The following is a 19,371-nucleotide window of genomic DNA, read 5'->3' as shown; positions in this document are numbered from 1 at the left end:
AATCCATTTGTCTCGTCGGCTGCCTTCATGAATACGTAAATATTACAACATACAAATGTTTAAGCATTTCACATCTTTTTTATTTCTGCATTTCATTTCTTCAACAATTTCATTGCACCCAGATCTACAATAGTTTGAAAACGTGCACAAAAACGTGAGTTTCTTCATCCTGCAAAGAATAATAAAAAATAAAATCTGACCCAGGCAAAAAAAGATAGCAGGAAACTAGTGTTAATTCTATAATTCTCCTTCTAGTTAATCATAATTTAATACCTCAGCATAATATACTTATAAAGACCAATATGTCTTGTAGTTTTTGCCCCTTGCAGCATTCCCCAGCCCTGCAGTTAAAAAAAATATTTTCTCTATTTAAAACAAACATTTCAATGTTATTATTATCATCATCCTCATCATCGTCATTACTATGGTCTTAGTAACTTCAGAGAAAAGAAAATATTTTCCTCTCATTCAGGCCCACACCTGGAGACCATGGCCCGCCCACCCACCCTTATCAGAATCCAATACACAACAATGCTCAAAAGTCCTGATCGAGAAATAAAACGGATGGAAACACAGGAATGACACAAAACAATTACTCGGCAAATTAGAGGTGAGACAAAACGTAGCTTAAAATTCTCCTTTGAACCCGCACTCAACGAGGGATGAATTACCTTCCGACTAAAAAGGATTTTCCTGCATACATCTTCACCTGGAGATCATTTACACCCGCCGAAACCCGTTAAACCCACAATGCCTCATTCAGGAAGTACAGCTTCAAATAGGAAGATGGCAAATATCGATGAATTCTACTCTTACACGGAGCTGTGTATTAAATAAAAAATAAATAGATATTTAAAAGGGAAAGAACAGTCCATCTATAATGTTATTGTGTCTTTTTTTCTTCATTTTTTACATTTTCTAAGAAAAATCTGACATAAGAAAAACATCATTTTATGCCTTTTCAGATTTTTCTAAAACGTTTTACCTATATCAAGAAGATCATACAGATATACAGTAAAATAAGAGGAAAAAATACAACAGGAGGAAGTCTTTAAAAACTATAAGCAAAGGGAATTTAAAAACATAATAAATAAATAAAATACCAATATCATGATAATGGTGTAATTACAACGGAGTAGGTGTCTAACCGAAGCAGAGGAGAAAACAGTGAGTTTAGAGTACTTGGTTTTTGCATTAAGTTCAATAAGGGACCTCTTGGTAAAAAGTAGGGGGAGGGGTGACGTTAGGTGCTGATGAAGATCCTCCATGTCAGTTGGCTGCGAGTCCAGTAGCTTCAGAAGAGAGCCTGAGGAGCACAACAACAAAAACAGGAAGAATTTAATACCTTAATATCTGATTCAAAATACTTAAGCTCAATACAGCAAGCTTAAATGTTAAGACATATTTGTTGCGTTTCATTAGCTTTGAGTTCTGTGCTACAGGATTTTCCCGCAGGTCACCCTCGACTCTTACGAGCTACCTTCTGCATTTTGGCCATAACAAAAATGACGCCCAAAATGAAGTCCGATAAGTCTGGAGCATGACAAATATTTTATTATTCACTTCCTCCTACCATTTTTATCCTCTCCGAATGGGACTTCCCATCTGTAAAAGCGGACCTGCTCAATAATAAATACATTACCTCTCTTCCCACTCTAATCCCACAATAAAATCAATCACACTATTTGTATAGCACCTTTCATACAGGTTAGTGCCATTCAACGTGCTTTACAAGCGGATGAGACAGCATTAATGTAAAGAGTAAAAAAAAAAGAAAAGAATAATGCAAACAATAAATAAAAAGGAAATACTAAAATTGATGAAAAATATAGATTTCAAAATAAATAAATATATATTAATATAAATTAAATAAGATAAGAGACAACAAATAACAAAGGTAAGAGGGAATAAAAAGATTTCAAAATAAATATAATTTTATAAAAAATTAAATAAGGGAATAAAAAGATTTTAAACTGTGAATAAAATAATTAAAAAAAATAAACAAAAACTGATCAAAAGACTAAACAGGAAGATTTGAACTTTGCTTTAGGTTTACTTAAAACCTACATACTTAACATTATATTCTAGTTACAGTTGGAAGTGGGGTGATGTGATTATTACCAGAGTATTGGAAAGGTCTGTTACCTACCAGTAAGTGACCAGTAAAAACTGCCTTTAACATGTAATAGTAGTCTGATACGAATAAAGCGTTGGTAAATAAAAAACTATTTTGTTTCCCAGTCTGTTCTCTTATTAATAAGCATGAGGGTGTCTCTACTTCTGAAGTCTTTGACATGACTACTGGCAGGCCAAATTAACGCAAGAAATCTCTAGAATATAAATTAAAGAAACTTATTATCGTCCTGTGAATGTTGAACTCCTGTAAACATTGCTGTGTTCCTGTAAACGTGCTGCTCTGTGATGGATGTGTTGCAGTAGCATAGAGCCTCTTACCGGGCATTGATCAGGTACTCAGCCAGGCTGATGCTGGCGTGGGTGCCAGTGATGGTGACCTGTCTGTCAGTGGAGCCCTCCACAGGGTTGGCAATCTTGATCTGAGCCCCTGACATCGAACGGATCTCATTGATCTTTGTGCCCTGACGGCCAATGATGCAGCCAATGAGCTGAGGGAGGAGAAGAAGAAGAAAAACCGTCAGCACAAAGAAAAAACATAAACAGCAAGAAAATAAGCTGCATTAAAACGGCATCATGTTTCTCTGCAAAGAACAAAACACAGTAAATTAGCGACTTACATCGTTTGGAATGGTCAGCTCATGAGAGCCAGTTTGTGCAGAGGCATCCATCCCAGCTGAAGGAACGCAAAGAAAGCCCATGAGAGTGTTGACTGGGTGGATTATTACAAATCTACAGTAATCACATTCCCTCTTTCAATCTGTCCACCTACCCTGGAAGCCCTGGTTGCTATGTGCAATGGGGAAGGGGCTCTGCTGCATGGCCAGCTGGTGAAGTTTGGTGAGCTGTTGAAACAACGGAGGAAAGGACGCGGAGAGCAAACAAACAGTGAGGGAAATCTAGTTGACACTTCAAAGCTGAAATTTTTAAATTATTTCCCTTTTCTAAGTGGTTATAGTGATGATGAGAGGAAAATATGAGATGGAACATGGAGCTCACGGAGTTAGCCTTAAAGGGGTAAAAACAATAATCATTATAAAAATGTTAAATAAGTATAATGTTTGGAATTGTTAAATGGATATCAGGCAGTGGGGGTTGGAAAAATATAGAGTCAAAGTGGGATGAAATAAGAAGGTGGCATGGCTTCCGAAGACCGAAGTTGCAAATATATCGGATCACTTACAGAGGGCCCTTCACTTACATCAGGCTGTGGAATGGCGTGCTGCCCTTGGACAGCGTATGCCTGCAAGGAGAGAACGACACTTAGTAGGGTGTGGCAGTGTCACATACACAGTATCCTCAATATCCATCAGTCCTCTGTCCTTGGTGTGCTACAGGACCAACGCCAGGCATGATACAGAGAGCTCACACGCAACTAGAGTGATAGCTGGAGTATTATTAAATTCCTTTGACCAGAAGTGCTTCAGTAAAAAAAGTGTGAATATTTCCCCCCAAAAAACAGTGCCGGGACAAACAGCACACGCGACGGATCTAGAGCAAACAAACGTTGTTTACCTGACCACCTGCGAAGATGACAGGAGAGCCTGAGGGTTTGGGTCTGTACGGGATGGTCACTCCCTTTGGTGGAGACTGAAAACACAGAAATATCCACCGTTGACTATTGAAGTCACATCAACAGAATATAATAAACCATCAGGAGTCTCAATGACAAATCATCACATGTCTGTACCTCAAGCATGACGACGCAGATCTGCTTGACACACTCAATAATGGACTGTGGGGTCCCTGCAACAGTTATGGCACGCTCTGTTGAGTTGGGCAACATGTCCCCTGCTACTTGTACCTGAGCTCCTGCTGACTGTAAAGACACATCCACAAACAAAGAAAAATGAGTTAGGACTAGGGCTGTCAGTCGATTCAAATATATTAATCGCATGATTGTCCATAGTTAATCACAATTAATCGCACATTTTTTATCTGTTCAAAATGTACCTTCAAGGGAGATTTGTCAAGTATTTAATGCTCTTATCAACATGGGAGTGGGCAAAATGCTGCTTTATGCAAATGTATCTATATATTTATTATTGGAAATCAATTAACAACACAAAACAATGACAAATATTGTCCAGAAACCCTCACAGGTACTGCATTTAGCATAAAAAATATGCTCAAATCATGACATGGCAAACTCAAGCAACAACAGTGTGTCAGAGTGCTGACTTGACTATGACTTGCCCCAAACTGCATGTGATTATCATAAAGTGGGCATGTCTGTAAAGGGGAGACCTGAGGGTTCCCATAGAACCCATTTTCTTTCACATATCTTGAGGTCAGAGATCAGGGACCCCTTTAAAAATGGCCATGCCAGTTTTTCCTCACCAAAATTTTGTGTCACTTTGGAGCGCTACTTAACCTCCCTCCCGACAAGCTAGTATGACATGGTGGGTGCCAATAAATTCCTTAAGTTTACTAGTTTCATATGATGCCAGTCGTCACTCTACATTTAAAACCGAGCCTGCTAAAACCTTAAAAACGCAAGTTGCGTTAAAGAAATTAGCGGCGTTAAAACAAATTTGCGTTAACTTCGACAGCCCTAGTTAAGACCAATCAGGTATAAGACACAAACTTTTCAAAAAGAAAAACACATGATGACAAACCTCTCTGATTTCCTTGATCTTGCAGCCCCCCTTGCCAATGAGTGAGCCACACTGGCTGGCAGGCACGACGAGGCGCATGGTGACCGGTGGTTTGCTGGTGGCTGTACTGTTAGTCATTGAGGTGCTAATGTCCTGGAGGGAGGGAAGGTGACATGACAAGAGATGAGTTAGAAAACTTGAAAGGTGTCAATTCTGTTTGCAGTCTAATTTCAGACGAAAGCGAGCGGATCTAACCTCCTCCAGTTTCTCGATGATCATGGAGAAGGCTTTAAAAATGGAAGTGGTGGGTCCCGCCAGGGTTATGATCCTCTCCGGACAGTTCCCCTCTGAGATGTTGATGCGAGCCCCACTCTGCACGGAACAAAAACAGGAAATATCTGTTATCATATGATGCGTGAGTCAACGTCGCTAAAAATAATGGACACATTTCTTCTTGTTTACCCACGTTTTTTTTTTATTTTAAAACATCTTACCTCCTCTCTCATCTTCTTAACAGATTCTCCTTTCTGTAAGGAAAAACACACAATATTTACAAAACAGATCTGAGGGGGCAAGATGTTGACAGCAATCATCCTGGCAGTAAACACAACTTACCTTGCCAATGATGCTTCCAACCTCCTGCAGAAAAGAACAAAAAATTGCATGTTAAAGATATCAATTCAGTCTTTGGCAGAGGAAATACTGATGTTTGTTTTCATTGAGATGGAGTGACTGCAGACTTATTTACTCAGATTTACAAACATTGCATGCAGCCCCACACTCACCTTGCCATGCATGAGTAGCCTGATGGTTAAGGTGACATTAAGTCCTCCTTCAACCAGGCTTGAGTCCATTGCTGCTGCTGAATCCACGATTTAAACTGGCCACAACAAAGTGGTTCTTTGGTCACTGGGTTGAATGTCTGCAATAAGAGTGGGAAAATGTGAGCTACTGGAAACTGTGAGGACATGTAGAGCAAGAAAAGCCTTGTTTACTAAAAAAAAAAAGCTGCTGTCAGTGCAGATCAATGAAGCAACGCAGGCAGTTTAACAAGGTGTTAACTTGAGCTTGTGCTGTACTTTAATAACGTTAACTAGTCATGCTACAAGAATGAGGCGCTTCAGTCCAGTAATTCACGTTAGACTGGCCCTGGTCCACTCATTCACATTAAGCACAATGAGCCACTGTCTCCATGGGGGGGCTACGGCTAATTCCTGGCGTCAAACAGCTGTGGCGACATAGTTTTGTGGATTTTTATGTTAAAGCCTAAAAGCTAAAAACATCTTTGAGTGTTATAGTTTGTGTAGGATAATGTGAGTAAGAAGAAGGCTCATATGAATGACGTTAAGATGCTATTTTAAGAGAGAGCATCACAGCTAGTCACGCAGGCAACAACTGGAGGCTAGTTAGCATCGCAACGTTTCTATAGCAACTAAATACAGGATTAACTACGGGGATATTTATTATAATAGTCTATAATAATACACTTTAAAAGACAGTGGTTTTGCAGAAAACTCCTGCTCGGCTATAAAGTTAAATTTTGTATTTTTTTCCATCCAGGTTAGCTGTCGTTAGCATGGCCCGCTCCAGGAAGTAGTCTGCGCCCGCGGCCTACGGAGCGGAGCAGCGCAGTGAGGCACGCCGCCCGTCCTTCACTGTGAGCGGGGGAGCAAACAGAGAAACAAAGGCTGCTGTGTTGTCGTCTGGAGGTCTTACCGAGCCGTCCCTTGAAGAGTGCTCCGGGTGAGGGGTAGGGTGGCCGGGGTGGAAGGGGAGAGGTTCGGGAGGGAGTTGTAGAAGGATCCGGGGAAGAGGGAAGAGACGCCGCTGATCGATCGGACTCCAACTCTTCTTCTGCTGCTTCTGCTGGCACAAAAGACTAAATGACTTCAACTCTCACCTCTCAACCAGCCCCGCCCCTCTCTCCACCGGGGTTAACCCCGCCCACCCCGGAGCGCTGCCCCCATACATCATAAAGCTGCCCCCACCACCATGACGTTTAATGTTTATTGTTTGTTTATTTGTTTTGCACAATTTAAGACTATACAACATACCATAAATGAATAATATACAGTGCAGGAAGAGAGCACTGAAGCATCCACCTAGAGACAAGATTAATATAAAGAAATAATATGACTACATAATAGTGATAACAAAACAATTAGGACAAGATATATATAATAACAACAATAACAATACAGTAAATATATAAAAAAAAGACAAGTGTGTGTGTGTGTGTGTGTGTGTGTGTGTGTGTTGCGTGGAAGTGTATGGTTAGTGTTTGTGAGGAGGATATTGATTTAAATATCTATAAAGACTTGTGGGAAATCATTGCCAAACAACATTGTGAGTGGGAAAAAATAAAAAACATAAAAACAGATACATGGACAACATAGGGAAAAGCAATTACAAGACAGCAGTTAAATAAAGTTAAATTAAATTAAATGACCCTTTAAGCGACTTTTGAAACATTTGACAGATGAACAGTTTAGACGTTTAATGTTTGGCAAAACAGTAATTCAGGTAAGAAAACACTTGAGTTTCTTTCCACGGTGTTTACATGCATTTATTCAATACAGATACGCAGAGTGTTATTAATTAATAGATAATAATGCACACAGCGCACTTTCATAGACTAAGCTACTGGAGTTACCCTGCACTATATTCACTTTTTAACAGTTTCTTCTGCACTATATTCACTTTTTTAATAGTCCTTTTACTTCCTTTTTATTAACATGTTTTGCACTATGGAACTGTGATGCTGGAAACTTGAATTTCCCTCGGGATCAATAAAGTTACTATCTATCTATCTATCTATCTATCTATCTATCTATCTATCTATCTATCTAATTTCTTTCATCGTTTTATTGTGAAACACAACAGTATGGGACCTTGATTAAACATGTGAAGAGCTAAAAAGCTAATTTATTATTATTATTACAACCAGGGTATTTACAATACTTTTGTAGGACTATTGTTGTATTTTATTTTTATTCAATTATATGTAAGTAGCCTACATTTTACTGATAATACTTCTCTTGTAAAAGTTTTGAATGCAGGACATTTACTTGTAAAGGACTATATTTAATGTTGAGGTAGGCTATTTCTATCAAGTAAAGCAGTGGTTCCCAAACATACCCCCATTTGATAAGATTTTGTCCCAGGGTCCTCTATCTGATATAAATATTTTTTTTTTGCTTTTAGATGTTTTATTACAGAAAGTGTATGAAACCATGACCAAAATAGTAATACATTATGCCATTATGTTACTTATGGATGGAATTATTGTGAAAATAAATGATTCCCCTTTTTGCTGGGGACCCCCTGGAACCCCTCAAGGACCTCTGGGGTCCCCGGACCCCACTTTGGGAACCACTGAAGAATAGGATCTGAAAACTTTTTCCACCATTGTTAAATCTTTAGTGAATAGTTTGATAAGCTCAAAACTTTTTTGACACCTCATAGGCTGCCAAAACTTAAATATACTTACTTACTTACAAAGGCAAATCTTAAATCTTTTCTGAATAAATAACACTCTAATAAAAAATAGCATTACCATACTCACACACGACTTTGCACAAACGTCAACAACTCAGAAACCAAACTATGACTGACGCATCAGTATCTGCAGATGTAGGTGCTTGTGATTGTGTTACATTTGTTCCATGCAAATATATTGCATATTTTACTTGAGCTGAATACTTCTGCCATAGTTTCTATAATTCAGTTGCCAGTTAAAAAATAATTTGTCCAAAGATAATGTTGTGGTTTCCATGTATGAAAATGGTTATCTATGCAAATATAACATTCTGTTGACTATGCAGCATGGTTGAGTAATTGGAAGAACTGTAAAAGAAAACAAAAAAACAAAAACAAACTACACATAATTATAACTATATATAATCTCAGAAAGCCAGCTCAGTTAAATTAATTAAGTGCATTAATCACATTTTGTCATTAAAATGACAGTAGATATCGTTTTCATTAATGTGTATAGGCCCCATAATCAAAAATAGTGCAATGAATAATAGACTAGAGGGAAAACACATTTTGAGTATTTCCTAACAACTTTAATAATAATAGCACTTACTGGCTCACTGGTGACAGTATCTTTTATCAACACGTCTAGTGCAAATCATTCTCACTTTTAGGATTTTGAATGAGGGTAGATAAAGAATATTTTGTTGGATGTGTCCTGAAGCTCTGTCCCCACTAATAACACACCGCTGCAGTTATCTGTGAATCCAGCAGATGGCACAATAACTCTGAGAGTGTCAGAGATCTGAATTGAGCTGGTTGCAGTCCTCTTTTAAATCCTTTCTGGCTGTTAATTGCTGTTAAGTAGCACTAACCATAACCTTATTAAAAAAAAATAGGCATTTCACCCAGTTAAATGAATCTAAATGTAGGCTAATAGTGATGGTGAAAAGTCGTCACTCCCAAGGACATTTTGTTGAATGAGTCAGCACTCTAAATTAGCATTTTACAGATCAGGACAGCGTAATAATTCCATTAATTATCTTGCTGTAGTTCATCCTTCAGTATAGACTCAGGCCACAGTGGCTTCTGTTGGCTTCGTCGTGTCTGTAAATGTCTGACGATGAAGAGTAGACAGTTGGTCAGTAATTGAATCATATGGTCAAGCAAGAGCAGAGATGCCCAGCATGGCCGTAAAATTGGCCTTTCCTATAAATGTTAACTTGATTTTATATCCACTGGAGTATGTTAAATATAAACTCAATATCAGTCTGATGTTTGCACCTCCAGGCTATTACCCCTGATGATCTTTGAAAACTGCTGATACAGTACTGACGTGGCCAAAAGGAAGACCTCAGGAATTCACCTCTTGACCTCAAAATAATGAACTCCAGCTTTATGCTATTATTAGCGTTTTTTTTAAACAAAGAGTATGATTGATGACTTTCCGCTTCATGATGGATTGCGTTGTTTTCTGCGAGGGTTGTTGTTTTGTTGTGTTGTCACATGATTGATGGGATAAATGAGGATCTTAATTGTGGGCTATAGTGTTTATTTTGAATTAGGAGAGAGATGAAGCACTGGGTTGTACAGTTAAAACCTTATTAAAACCTTATTAAGTTCTACATAAGCCAGGAGAGCAGATAAAATGGAGCAATATAGCCCTATAACCATGTGTTCATGGTCTGGTTGACAGAGTATTCTGCCTGAACTCACTCAGCACATGTTCATTAATCTGGTGCACATCAGAGCACCCACAATACAATTAGTCAATGGTCAGAAGAGCTCGCTATTGTCTGTAGCTAATCTTCCATTCCCGTGAATCGTTAATCTTCTATAAATCCAATTCTCTATCAGAACCGATGTCCTACACAGTGTGGTTTACACACTGTTGTTTACATGCGTGACTCATGAATCACGTCCGGCTCGGTTTCATGGGTTCAAAATCACTCTGCATTTCGATAGATTGCCTCCACACTGGAAGCAATGGAGCTCAGTTATTCTGAAAGCAGTTTGTCTCAGCACTTCCTGTCTTTTTTTATTTTTTTATCAAATATGAATCCAGGCAGTAGATGTTGGAGCTTGTTTTACAAAGCCATCTGCAGTGCTGCCTGAATGGTGCCAGGCTCACAAGGCTACTGGTGTGTTTTTTTTTTTTTAAATAGAAGCATAGCTGACCAGATTTGCCCCCAATAAGAGACGTCACGCTATAGTACTAGGTAAAACATTCACAATACGCCAATGGACACATGATAAAGTGCCCTCTAGGGTGCCCTTCCAGTAGAAAAAGTCAGATAAAGTGCCGTCTAGGGTGCCCTTTCACTAGAGAAAACATGATGAAGTGCCCTCTAGGATGCCCTTCCAGTAGAGAAAACGTGATGAAGTGCCCTCTAGGGTGACCTTCCAGTAGAGAAAATGTGAGGAAGTGCCCCTGTGTGCCCTTTAAGTAGAGAAAACATGATGAAATACCCTTCCAGTAGAAAATGTGTGATGAGGTGACCTCTAGGATGCCCTTCCAGTGGAGAAAATGCGATGAAGTGCCCCTGGGTGCCCTTTAAGTAGAGGAAACCTGATGAAGTGCCCTTCCAGTAGAAAATGTACAATGAAGTGCCCGCTAGGGTGTCCTTTAAGTAGAGAAAACATAATGAAGTGCCCTCTAGAGTGACCTGCCAGTAGAGAAAACATGATGAAGTGGCCTTCCAGTAGAAAATGTGTGATGAGGTGCCCTCTAGAGCAGCCATTCTCAACCAGAATGGCGCTCTGCGGCCCACTAGTGGGCCGCAGAGCGCCATCTAGTGGGCCGCGGAGGCAGTGGTACTAGATTATTTTTTTATTATTATTTAGCAAAGTGAACAGGTAAAACCTAAAGGAGGTAAGATGCCAGCTGCCGTAAAACCAAAGCCTATTGAAGGAGGCTGAGACACGGGCGGACACGGGTCTTGTATTGGGTATAACACATGCGCAGTGTAACTGGAGCTGCGGTCGTGCGTTGCGATCGGCTCAATTTCGGCGAGTGCAGAGCAGATATTACTGCGCATGTGCGGTACCCCGAAGGCGTGATGATTAAGCGTGACCCAACCTCCTTCAATAGGTCTTGTGTAAAAACACCAAACATCATCAGGTAGAGACAAACGTGTTTGCCACTGTTAGCTAGCTAACATTCTCGGATGCAGTGAGACAAAATGGATCAGTTTTTAAAGCGAAAAAGTGATGTGGGAGACAACCCTGCGCCAGTAAAAGCTCCGAAGCGTGTGGTGAGGAAATATGACCCTGAATACATTAAATTTGGATTCGTAATGGCAGGCAATGATGCTGAGCCCAAGGCACAATGTGTTGAATTTGGTGAAATCTTGTCAAATGAGGCGCTAAAACCATCGAAGCTCCAGAGACACTTAAACACAAAGCACCCAGGATGCGTCGAGAAGCCAAAACAATATTTCCTAAGGAAAAGAGACGGGCTTCAGGCACAACAGAAAGTCATCACAACATTAACAACTCAGTCAAAAGCCACTTTGAAAGCTAGCTATATGGTTGCTGCTCGTGTAGCTCGTAGCAAGAAACCCTTTATGATTGCAGAGGAGCTTATTTTGCCAAGCGCTGTGGATATGTGCCGAGAGTTACTGGGGGAAGCCGCTGCAACCAAAATTCAGTCAATACCCCTCTCCAATGACACCGTGAGCAGAAGAATTATTGACATGAGTGATGACATCGAATGCCAACTTCTGGAAGGAATAAAGGCAAGCCCAAGTGTCTCACTGAGGGTAAGCAGAATATGTATTTTGGTCATTACAGCTGACAGTGGCATAACACATATCTACAGCCCAGTTTATTATTTGTTGTATAAACATGTTAGGTTTTTTACTCATTTATTTGGGAAGGTGGTCCTCAGAAATGTTTTGACAATCACAAGTGGGCCTTCAGTTGCAAAAGGTTGAGAACCCCTGCTCTAGAGTGACCTTCCAGTGGAGAAAGCGTGATGAAGTGCCCTCTAGGATGTCCTTCCAGTGGAGAAAATGTGATGGAGTGCCCTCTAGAGTGGCCTTAAAATGGAGAAAGCATGATGCAGTGCCATTTAGGCTACCTAGAAAACTTTCTGCATGCTGGTGCCCCACCGCGTGCAGCTGGTGTCCTTTTTATTTTTTCCGCCCCTGCTCCTCAGACAACCTGAGTCCGCCACTGACCTCCTGCATACTACACGAACAGCGCTGGTTTGAATTCTTCCTAAAAGAACACTGACGGGTAAATAAATGAAAAACACATGACGCGAAAAACAAAGAACAAGTGTTTTTTTGACATGACAAAAGATGTTTAATTAGCCTAAAAAATGCCTGTTTCTTTGATCTCAAGAGCGATCACTGAGAGATACAGAGGAGAGGATGTGCAAGCTCTTCAGCTTTTCCAATCAGCACAGTCTCCCTGGCCTTTTATGTGTGTTTCCCCCTGTCAAGTGATTGCTTACATAATCATCTGCTTACTTTAATCTCTGAATCTCTTTTACACATCCCCACTTTCCTCTGTCGTACCCCCCCGCCAAATTCAATGCCACCTCCTCCTGTTCCCTGTTTCTCTCCTCCAGTGCTTTTATCTGATATGCCCACTGGCACTCTCACTCTCCTGTCCTGTCCCTCTTCCCTCCAACGGTGAGTGGTCATTGATTACTGCACATGAATTGTATGATGAAATGCCACTCGCCCACCTAACATCCTCTTGTCAGCTGCCCCTGACATCCCACCGCCTCTGTGCATTGCAGACTGTCTTTGTGTGCCTGTATAATGCTCACAATGTTACATTATACCTTTCTGTGATGGGGTTTCACATCTGGGATCACTTCTCTGCTTTGGGAGTGCACAATGTTGAGCCTGTAACTACAGTAATAGCACATATTTGCTGCCCAATGTGCACTTTTATATAAAACACTTTTGTTTACAAATGGCTAAAGCCAATTTATTCTCATGAACTGTAAATTGTCCACGCATATTAAAGTAAATTATCTGGATTACAGTGTGAAACCTGATGACACACTCAAAGCCAGATAGAGAGGAGTATGCAATTAGTCAGCTAATTAGCAAGTGGATGTTGTTTTAAAAATTAAAGGTCTGGAAAAGAGATGGAAAACAAAGCAAAGCACCGCTTAAAAAAGAGAATGCAACTCCAATATTTTAAATTTGTTATCATAATACTTGTTGTCTTTCTATTTGTGATTTGTGGCATCCAAAAGAGAAAACTGACTGTTTGTGTTCGTGACAGAAGAAAGGTTGGGATTCATGTTGTAGGCTACAGATCTGTTAGCTCACTAAAATGGAGATGCAGAGCTTCACAGTGGGACTGAATTCTCTCTGCAGGGGTGTGAATAGAACCAAAAGCCTGTGCCTGTATGGTGGCTGCAACGTCACCGCCTTTCCACAGCCGTATAGTTAGATGGGCCTGCGGGGTCACAGCGAGAGGCGACACGTGCCCACGTAAACTGTCCAGTCAGGAACCAGAAAGGATGTAGAGTGGCTGTGACTCCCCCACTCTTATTTTAAGAAGATATTCCGCAAATAGGTTGCTCCCACAGAGACAAATAATTGGCGTGATATCTTGGGGGCACGAGCATGAGGAGCAGTCTGCATTGTAATGCCAATCCTCCACAGGAAGAACCCAGTTATGCGTGCCAGTGGGCACGCTCTCTGGACTCTGTGTTTAGGGAAACACATGCTATTGGAACAGAGCATAAGACAGGGTATGGAGTACAACGACATATCTGCTACAGAATATGGAGGACTTATTATTCTCATTTTCAGGTGCATACTTCACTTTTCAGGTGCATACTTTTACTCGAACATGTTTACATGCTTTAATGTTCAAAAAACGTTTTACTTTTCTCATACCGGCTGTGCAGCAGCACCTCTTGTCACCCTCTGTCTGAAATGCTCTGCTTGAGCTCCTGAAAATCCCAGTATGCGCTGATTGGTCAGCTAGCCCACACTGTTGTGACTGATCAATCGAACCAAACTCTTCAGACTCTGCTCCAGCTCCGCTCTAACTAGCTTTGTTTGAGGGCGTGCCACGCTAGCCGGTATAGGCAGGTATTATGCAAATGTGTTACTTGGTGCAATGTATCCTCATACATACATATCATTTTTTGTGCGTTGTCCTTCGAATGCCCCGCAACACGTGACGAACGTCCAGCAACATGTGTCAACAACTTCATTAGGTTTAGGCAACAAAACTACTTAGTTAGGTTTAAGAAAAGATCGTGGAAGTGGCATAACTTAAGTGCGGAAGTTACGTGACTCACATGGGATACAAACACCGTTCTTCTGGGCAAAAATCTGATGTTTTTTGACCCATTCATCCACCCCGACCCATACTTCCTGGTTCACGATTACGTGGATGACACACAAATTGATTTTGCGGGATATATACAAACTACAGTGCATTACATTTTCACAAACATTATATGAGAACGGCCTGCTTGATGACATCACCACACTACGGAAGAAAAGGCGGGACTTCAAGCACAGTGTGTCAGGCGTTTTAGGAGCAGTGCTTCTTTGGGCTTTGTAATTGCAGACCTTTTACATGCACAAAAAACTAAACACTAAAGGAAAGGGAAAAAACACAAATGCATAATGGGTCCTCTTTAATACAGTATATAGGCCTACAGTATATGGTGGAGTGAAATGATTGTGGTACTGTTTTAAAAATGGGGGGTCACTACTCCAAAGTATTGGCAGCATAAGTGTTACATAAAATAAGTGGAATATATGCTGTTCAATCATATTAATCAGTTGTATTTTATTTCTTTATGATCTACTCAGTTCTTCATTGATTCTCTTTCATTACCAGTTAACAACACACTCTGGTGGCAGCTGGAATACAGATCATCAGTTCATCTCTACCTTACCTTAATGACTAAGTAATTGGTGATGCCTTCACTTTTCATCTAGTGCCATTATCAGGACAAAATTTAAATTGGATTTATCACCAAATAGCTGCAAAACTAATGACATTCCTATTGGCCTCTAACCTGACCCCCCGGATGGTTTGTTACACAGAACCATCCGAGAAGCCGTCATTGGAAACTGTTTGGAAAAGGGCAAGATCTTTCATAAAATACTTTACAGGTGATTGGATCAACCATCTGTCAATCAAACTATTGCCGGAGCCAGTCGGGAGAAGAGCGAAAACATATTTTCAATCGAGAAAAGCCTTCTGTGCCGTTCTTTGCTCTTCTTTCAATGAAGAAAATACTCTCCAGTTCTGATACAAGTGATGCCTAAACGTCAGCATGTTGTCACTGTGAGCATGGTAGCATGCTGACGTTATTAGCTCAAAGCACTACTTGTTTTAATGTCATGCCTTCTGTCTCCATCTTTATTCTTTGTCTGTGTTACCTAAAACAACAAAATACATTTAATCTAAAAATAATCGCAGATCCAAAATGGCTTTCTTAAGCAGCTGTAAGCATCAGAAATATGGAGAGTGAAGGCAAAACACGCGCTAACACCTGGCAGTAATGCTTTCTGAGTAATCGGAGAAACAGTTTGTTAGTCCTGGAACGATCGCTGAATATGGGAATTGTTACATGAAACAGATTGTGAATGACAGAACGGACCGATCTGATCAAGCTCACAACAGAGCTTGGCAGTTGATGGTGGAACAGCTTTCTCCCTCCTCCAAAACACTCACTATACATCATCATACAATACTCACAGGGAGGCCAGGGACAAAGCAAGAACTATCCCACTATTTTCACTCCCTCTGCCAACAACGTGTCACGATTCTGTACGGGTTACGACGCTGAAAAGAACCAGTTACAAACCTCATTTTGTTACATATTTAATTCCAAAGCAGAATAAGACTGCGTACTTTACTTTCATTTGAAATTCCTGCCCGTTGACTAAATGAGCCCCACAAAGTACACTAAAAATGATGGATGGATCGTGAAAGCAATTCCTATTTCTTTCTCCATCTGGAACATAAAATACAGAAGAAGAAAATAGATTGAACGGCAATAGTTGGCCAAACAGCTGTATCTTAAACATTTAAATCAAATGGATTGAGACTGTAAAAATTGACTAGATCCATCATGACTTCTACAGGCTGTGCTAAGCTGATTAGACTTGGTCTGCTTATCTCATGAGCATTTCAGGGAAAGCTTTATTGAAGAAGAAAATAATGTACCACATTAAAGCTGTTAAACTGTATTTTACTCCTTATGTTTAGTATTCTAATGCAAAGCAAATCTGGATCTTCGTTAGGCTTTCATATGGCAGCAATAAAACAACTTAAGTCAAAAGAAAAAATATATTTTGACTGCATGAAACTCACTGAAGAGGACAGGCCATGACCAGACAAACATCACAAAGCTTTGGACTTTTGTTCAAGGCTTTATTTCTTTTCCCCTTGAGTCATTTTTTGCTGTCCATAAAGAAAACACAACACATTTGAGCTCCTGCATCTTATTATAAAACACCTGTTACTCTATTATTCGCTCTCAAGCTAAGATAGGACTTTATTGAATCCCAGGGAGAAATTCACATGTTGCAGATACAGATAAATAATGCTTAGAATTAAATACAAAATGTCTAAGTTTAAGATTAAATAAATTAGAATGATAACATTAAAAATACTATATAAAACATCTGCATTTCAATCTCTAGACTAGTGAATTGTGTAAATATTTGTGCAAAAGAAGTGGTCCATTAGCTGTGATGTTTGATCTATATAGGTGTAGGTACATAAATAAGAAGTACAATTATATACAGTATAATATATGTGCAGTATACAATATACAATTTTATTATACCGCTGTGTTGAATACTCGATTCTGATTGGTCAATCATTGCGTTCTGCGGTCTGTAATTTCTGTATAACAGACCGTTGCTATGTATGGTCTCACTACAATGAAAATATTACTATGGGGACTAACATCCTCACACATGAATATAATTGGGCTCATTGAAGAGTCTCAGCTTTACAGTGATACCCAATTTATGTAATTCCAAGACTGTTTAGGGACCCCAGTCCGCAGAAATATTAAAACACATCATTTTTAGAATAGGTGAAAATAACACATTTATACTACATGCAAAAAAATGCATGTTTTTTTCCCCCAAACTGCATGTGATTATCATAAAGTGGGCATCTCTGTAAAGGGGAAACTTGTGGGTACCCATAGAACCCGTTTTCATTCATATATCTTGAGGTCAAAGGTCAAGGGACCCCTTTGAAAATGACCATGCCAGTTTTTTCCTCACCTAAATTTAGCCCAACTTTAGAGCGTTATTTAGCCTTTTTCCCGGCAAGGTAGTCAGAGGGTAAAGTGAAGCCTATATTGCGATAGAAACAATATATAAAAATATATACGATAGACATTTTTATATCACTTTGACGATGTATATCGTCGTATTGCCCAGCCCTACTGTCTGCCTGCACTTTTCCCTCTGCCCCATTCCTGCTATCATGTGGATTCAATACTTCTTCTATTTGGACTTGCCAGTAAGCGTATGTATGTATCTTTACCGTTTCAATAAATCCCTGGACTGTTGCTGTCTGCCTGGGTTGTCTTTGTTTGTGTCCACTCTCCGTTGCCTCAATAATAGTCACTAGAGTCCGAGCTCTGGAGGCTGAAGGGTGGTGTTCAGAGTGACACTCCTGGGTGAATGAGATGGGCTGTGTTTATCTGTTTGTGTGTGATTGTGAGGATGGTGGGAGGAGCGAGAGGAGAGGCTCAATGTCTCATCCCATACATCCTTGTCTTCATGCAGCCATTGATTGTTTGGCACACAAACATGCAGCCAACTGATCCACTGGCTGTTTGAATGGGCTTCATCCTAAAGCCTGGTGGTGCACGTCACAGGACACATATCCAGCCAAGCTGTGCAGGGTGCTAAAAGACAAAATGAATGTCTTTTTAATAACAACTCAATCACCTGGACTAAAAGGCTGCTAATGTAATAGTCATCCAAATGAAGACAAGTGGAACGTCACCGTGCAGGTTGAGTTATAGTCCACTATAGCTGAACTGGTAAGCTGAGCTAATTGTCTGTCTTGTTGGGAGACAATATGTGAGGAGATTACTGTCAGATAACTTAGCTCAGCCCTATGGAAGAGAACAAGTTGAACAAAAAAAAGTATTCAGTTTACAACACAATGGCTGGCTGCCTCGGTGCCCCTTTGGATATCCACCCTTGGATCAGATGCAGAGTTATTAGTCATGGTCTTATCCAATCAGCCATCCTTAATGCTTGTGCTATGGGCATTACTCTGGAGAGGACAGATTGTCTTTTATTGTCAGTTTGATTTCAAACTGGAGATTAGTCATACTTATGCAGTAGCTGGTGGCACAGAACTCTCTTTGTGTGTGTGTGGCTATAATGTTTGCGTTTGTGCCTCCGAACATCTGTGTGGCCATTATTCACTTTGACAAACGCTCATGAGAAGCCATAGATCCATAGTTTAAAGGGAAAATCCACCCTGAAAAAGCCATTCATAAAAAGTATGCACATAGACTGTTGAGGTGATGTCATCCACTAACAAACAAAAAAAAAGAAATAATGGAGCAACTGTGAGCATCCATAACAGCATCATGATGATTTTGTCTGGAATATGGGGAGACCATAGACCATCATGATCATGTCTTCTGTGTTTTTCCAGGGAATTTGGAGGGTTAACAATACAAATAATTGACCCATTTTCAGTTTTAATAGGACTATATCTGAATTTGACTACTTTTAAGCTGACATAAATACATAAAGGAGTATTAGGCAATTAGAGACCATAATTTGCAAAGAGAAACAGATTGAAACAGGTTTTGGGAAATGCGATTTACAGAAAATGTAACTGAACAGTTGACAGAATTAATAAAATATGACAAATAAATCAGAAAAGCAACAATTAAAAACAAAGAATCAACAAACTTTATAAAACACGCTCACACATACTGTACATACACTCAGTTTATTATACACCTAGACAAAATTAATACAGTGTAATACAACAGTCCTACAATAAATCCTCCCTTCATCAAGGTTATAATATATGGGCTATAAAGTTATACAGTATAGTATTGATAATATATGATATATAGCATATAATGTATTGAAACAATTTTAGTGACGTATTGATTCAACTGTATGATCATTTTGGAGGACGTAGTTTGTGGTGTTGTTGAACT

The 19,371-nt window shown here is 39.8% G+C and overlaps 1 protein-coding gene across 2 annotated transcripts; it reads right to left on the bottom strand.

Annotated features, from left to right (window-relative positions):
- Positions 1-58: 58 nt before the first annotated feature.
- Positions 59-6,624, bottom strand: pcbp2 (poly(rC) binding protein 2). 2 transcript variants are annotated; one of them, XM_037772354.1, is made up of 13 exons: positions 6,447-6,624; positions 5,516-5,652; positions 5,346-5,369; positions 5,225-5,257; positions 4,986-5,102; positions 4,752-4,883; positions 3,824-3,952; positions 3,649-3,723; positions 3,317-3,376; positions 2,906-2,978; positions 2,754-2,809; positions 2,455-2,624; positions 59-1,306 (listed from the first exon to the last, which is right to left on the bottom strand). In XM_037772354.1, exons 2-13 carry the CDS (start codon positions 5,582-5,584, stop codon positions 1,270-1,272), a joined length of 975 nt encoding a protein of 324 aa, XP_037628282.1. In that variant the 5' UTR covers positions 5,585-5,652; positions 6,447-6,624; the 3' UTR covers positions 59-1,269. The 2 variants fall into 2 exon arrangements, with proteins under 2 accessions (XP_037628282.1, XP_037628283.1); XM_037772355.1 differs by having other exon boundaries at positions 3,335-3,376.
- Positions 6,625-19,371: the final 12,747 nt, after the last annotated feature.

Source organism: Sebastes umbrosus, chromosome 6, assembly GCF_015220745.1.
Source record: "Sebastes umbrosus isolate fSebUmb1 chromosome 6, fSebUmb1.pri, whole genome shotgun sequence".
Lineage (NCBI taxonomy): Eukaryota > Metazoa > Chordata > Actinopteri > Perciformes > Sebastidae > Sebastes > Sebastes umbrosus.
Note: the sequence above shows the minus strand (reverse complement) of the source record. Positions and strands in the feature narration are given on the sequence as shown.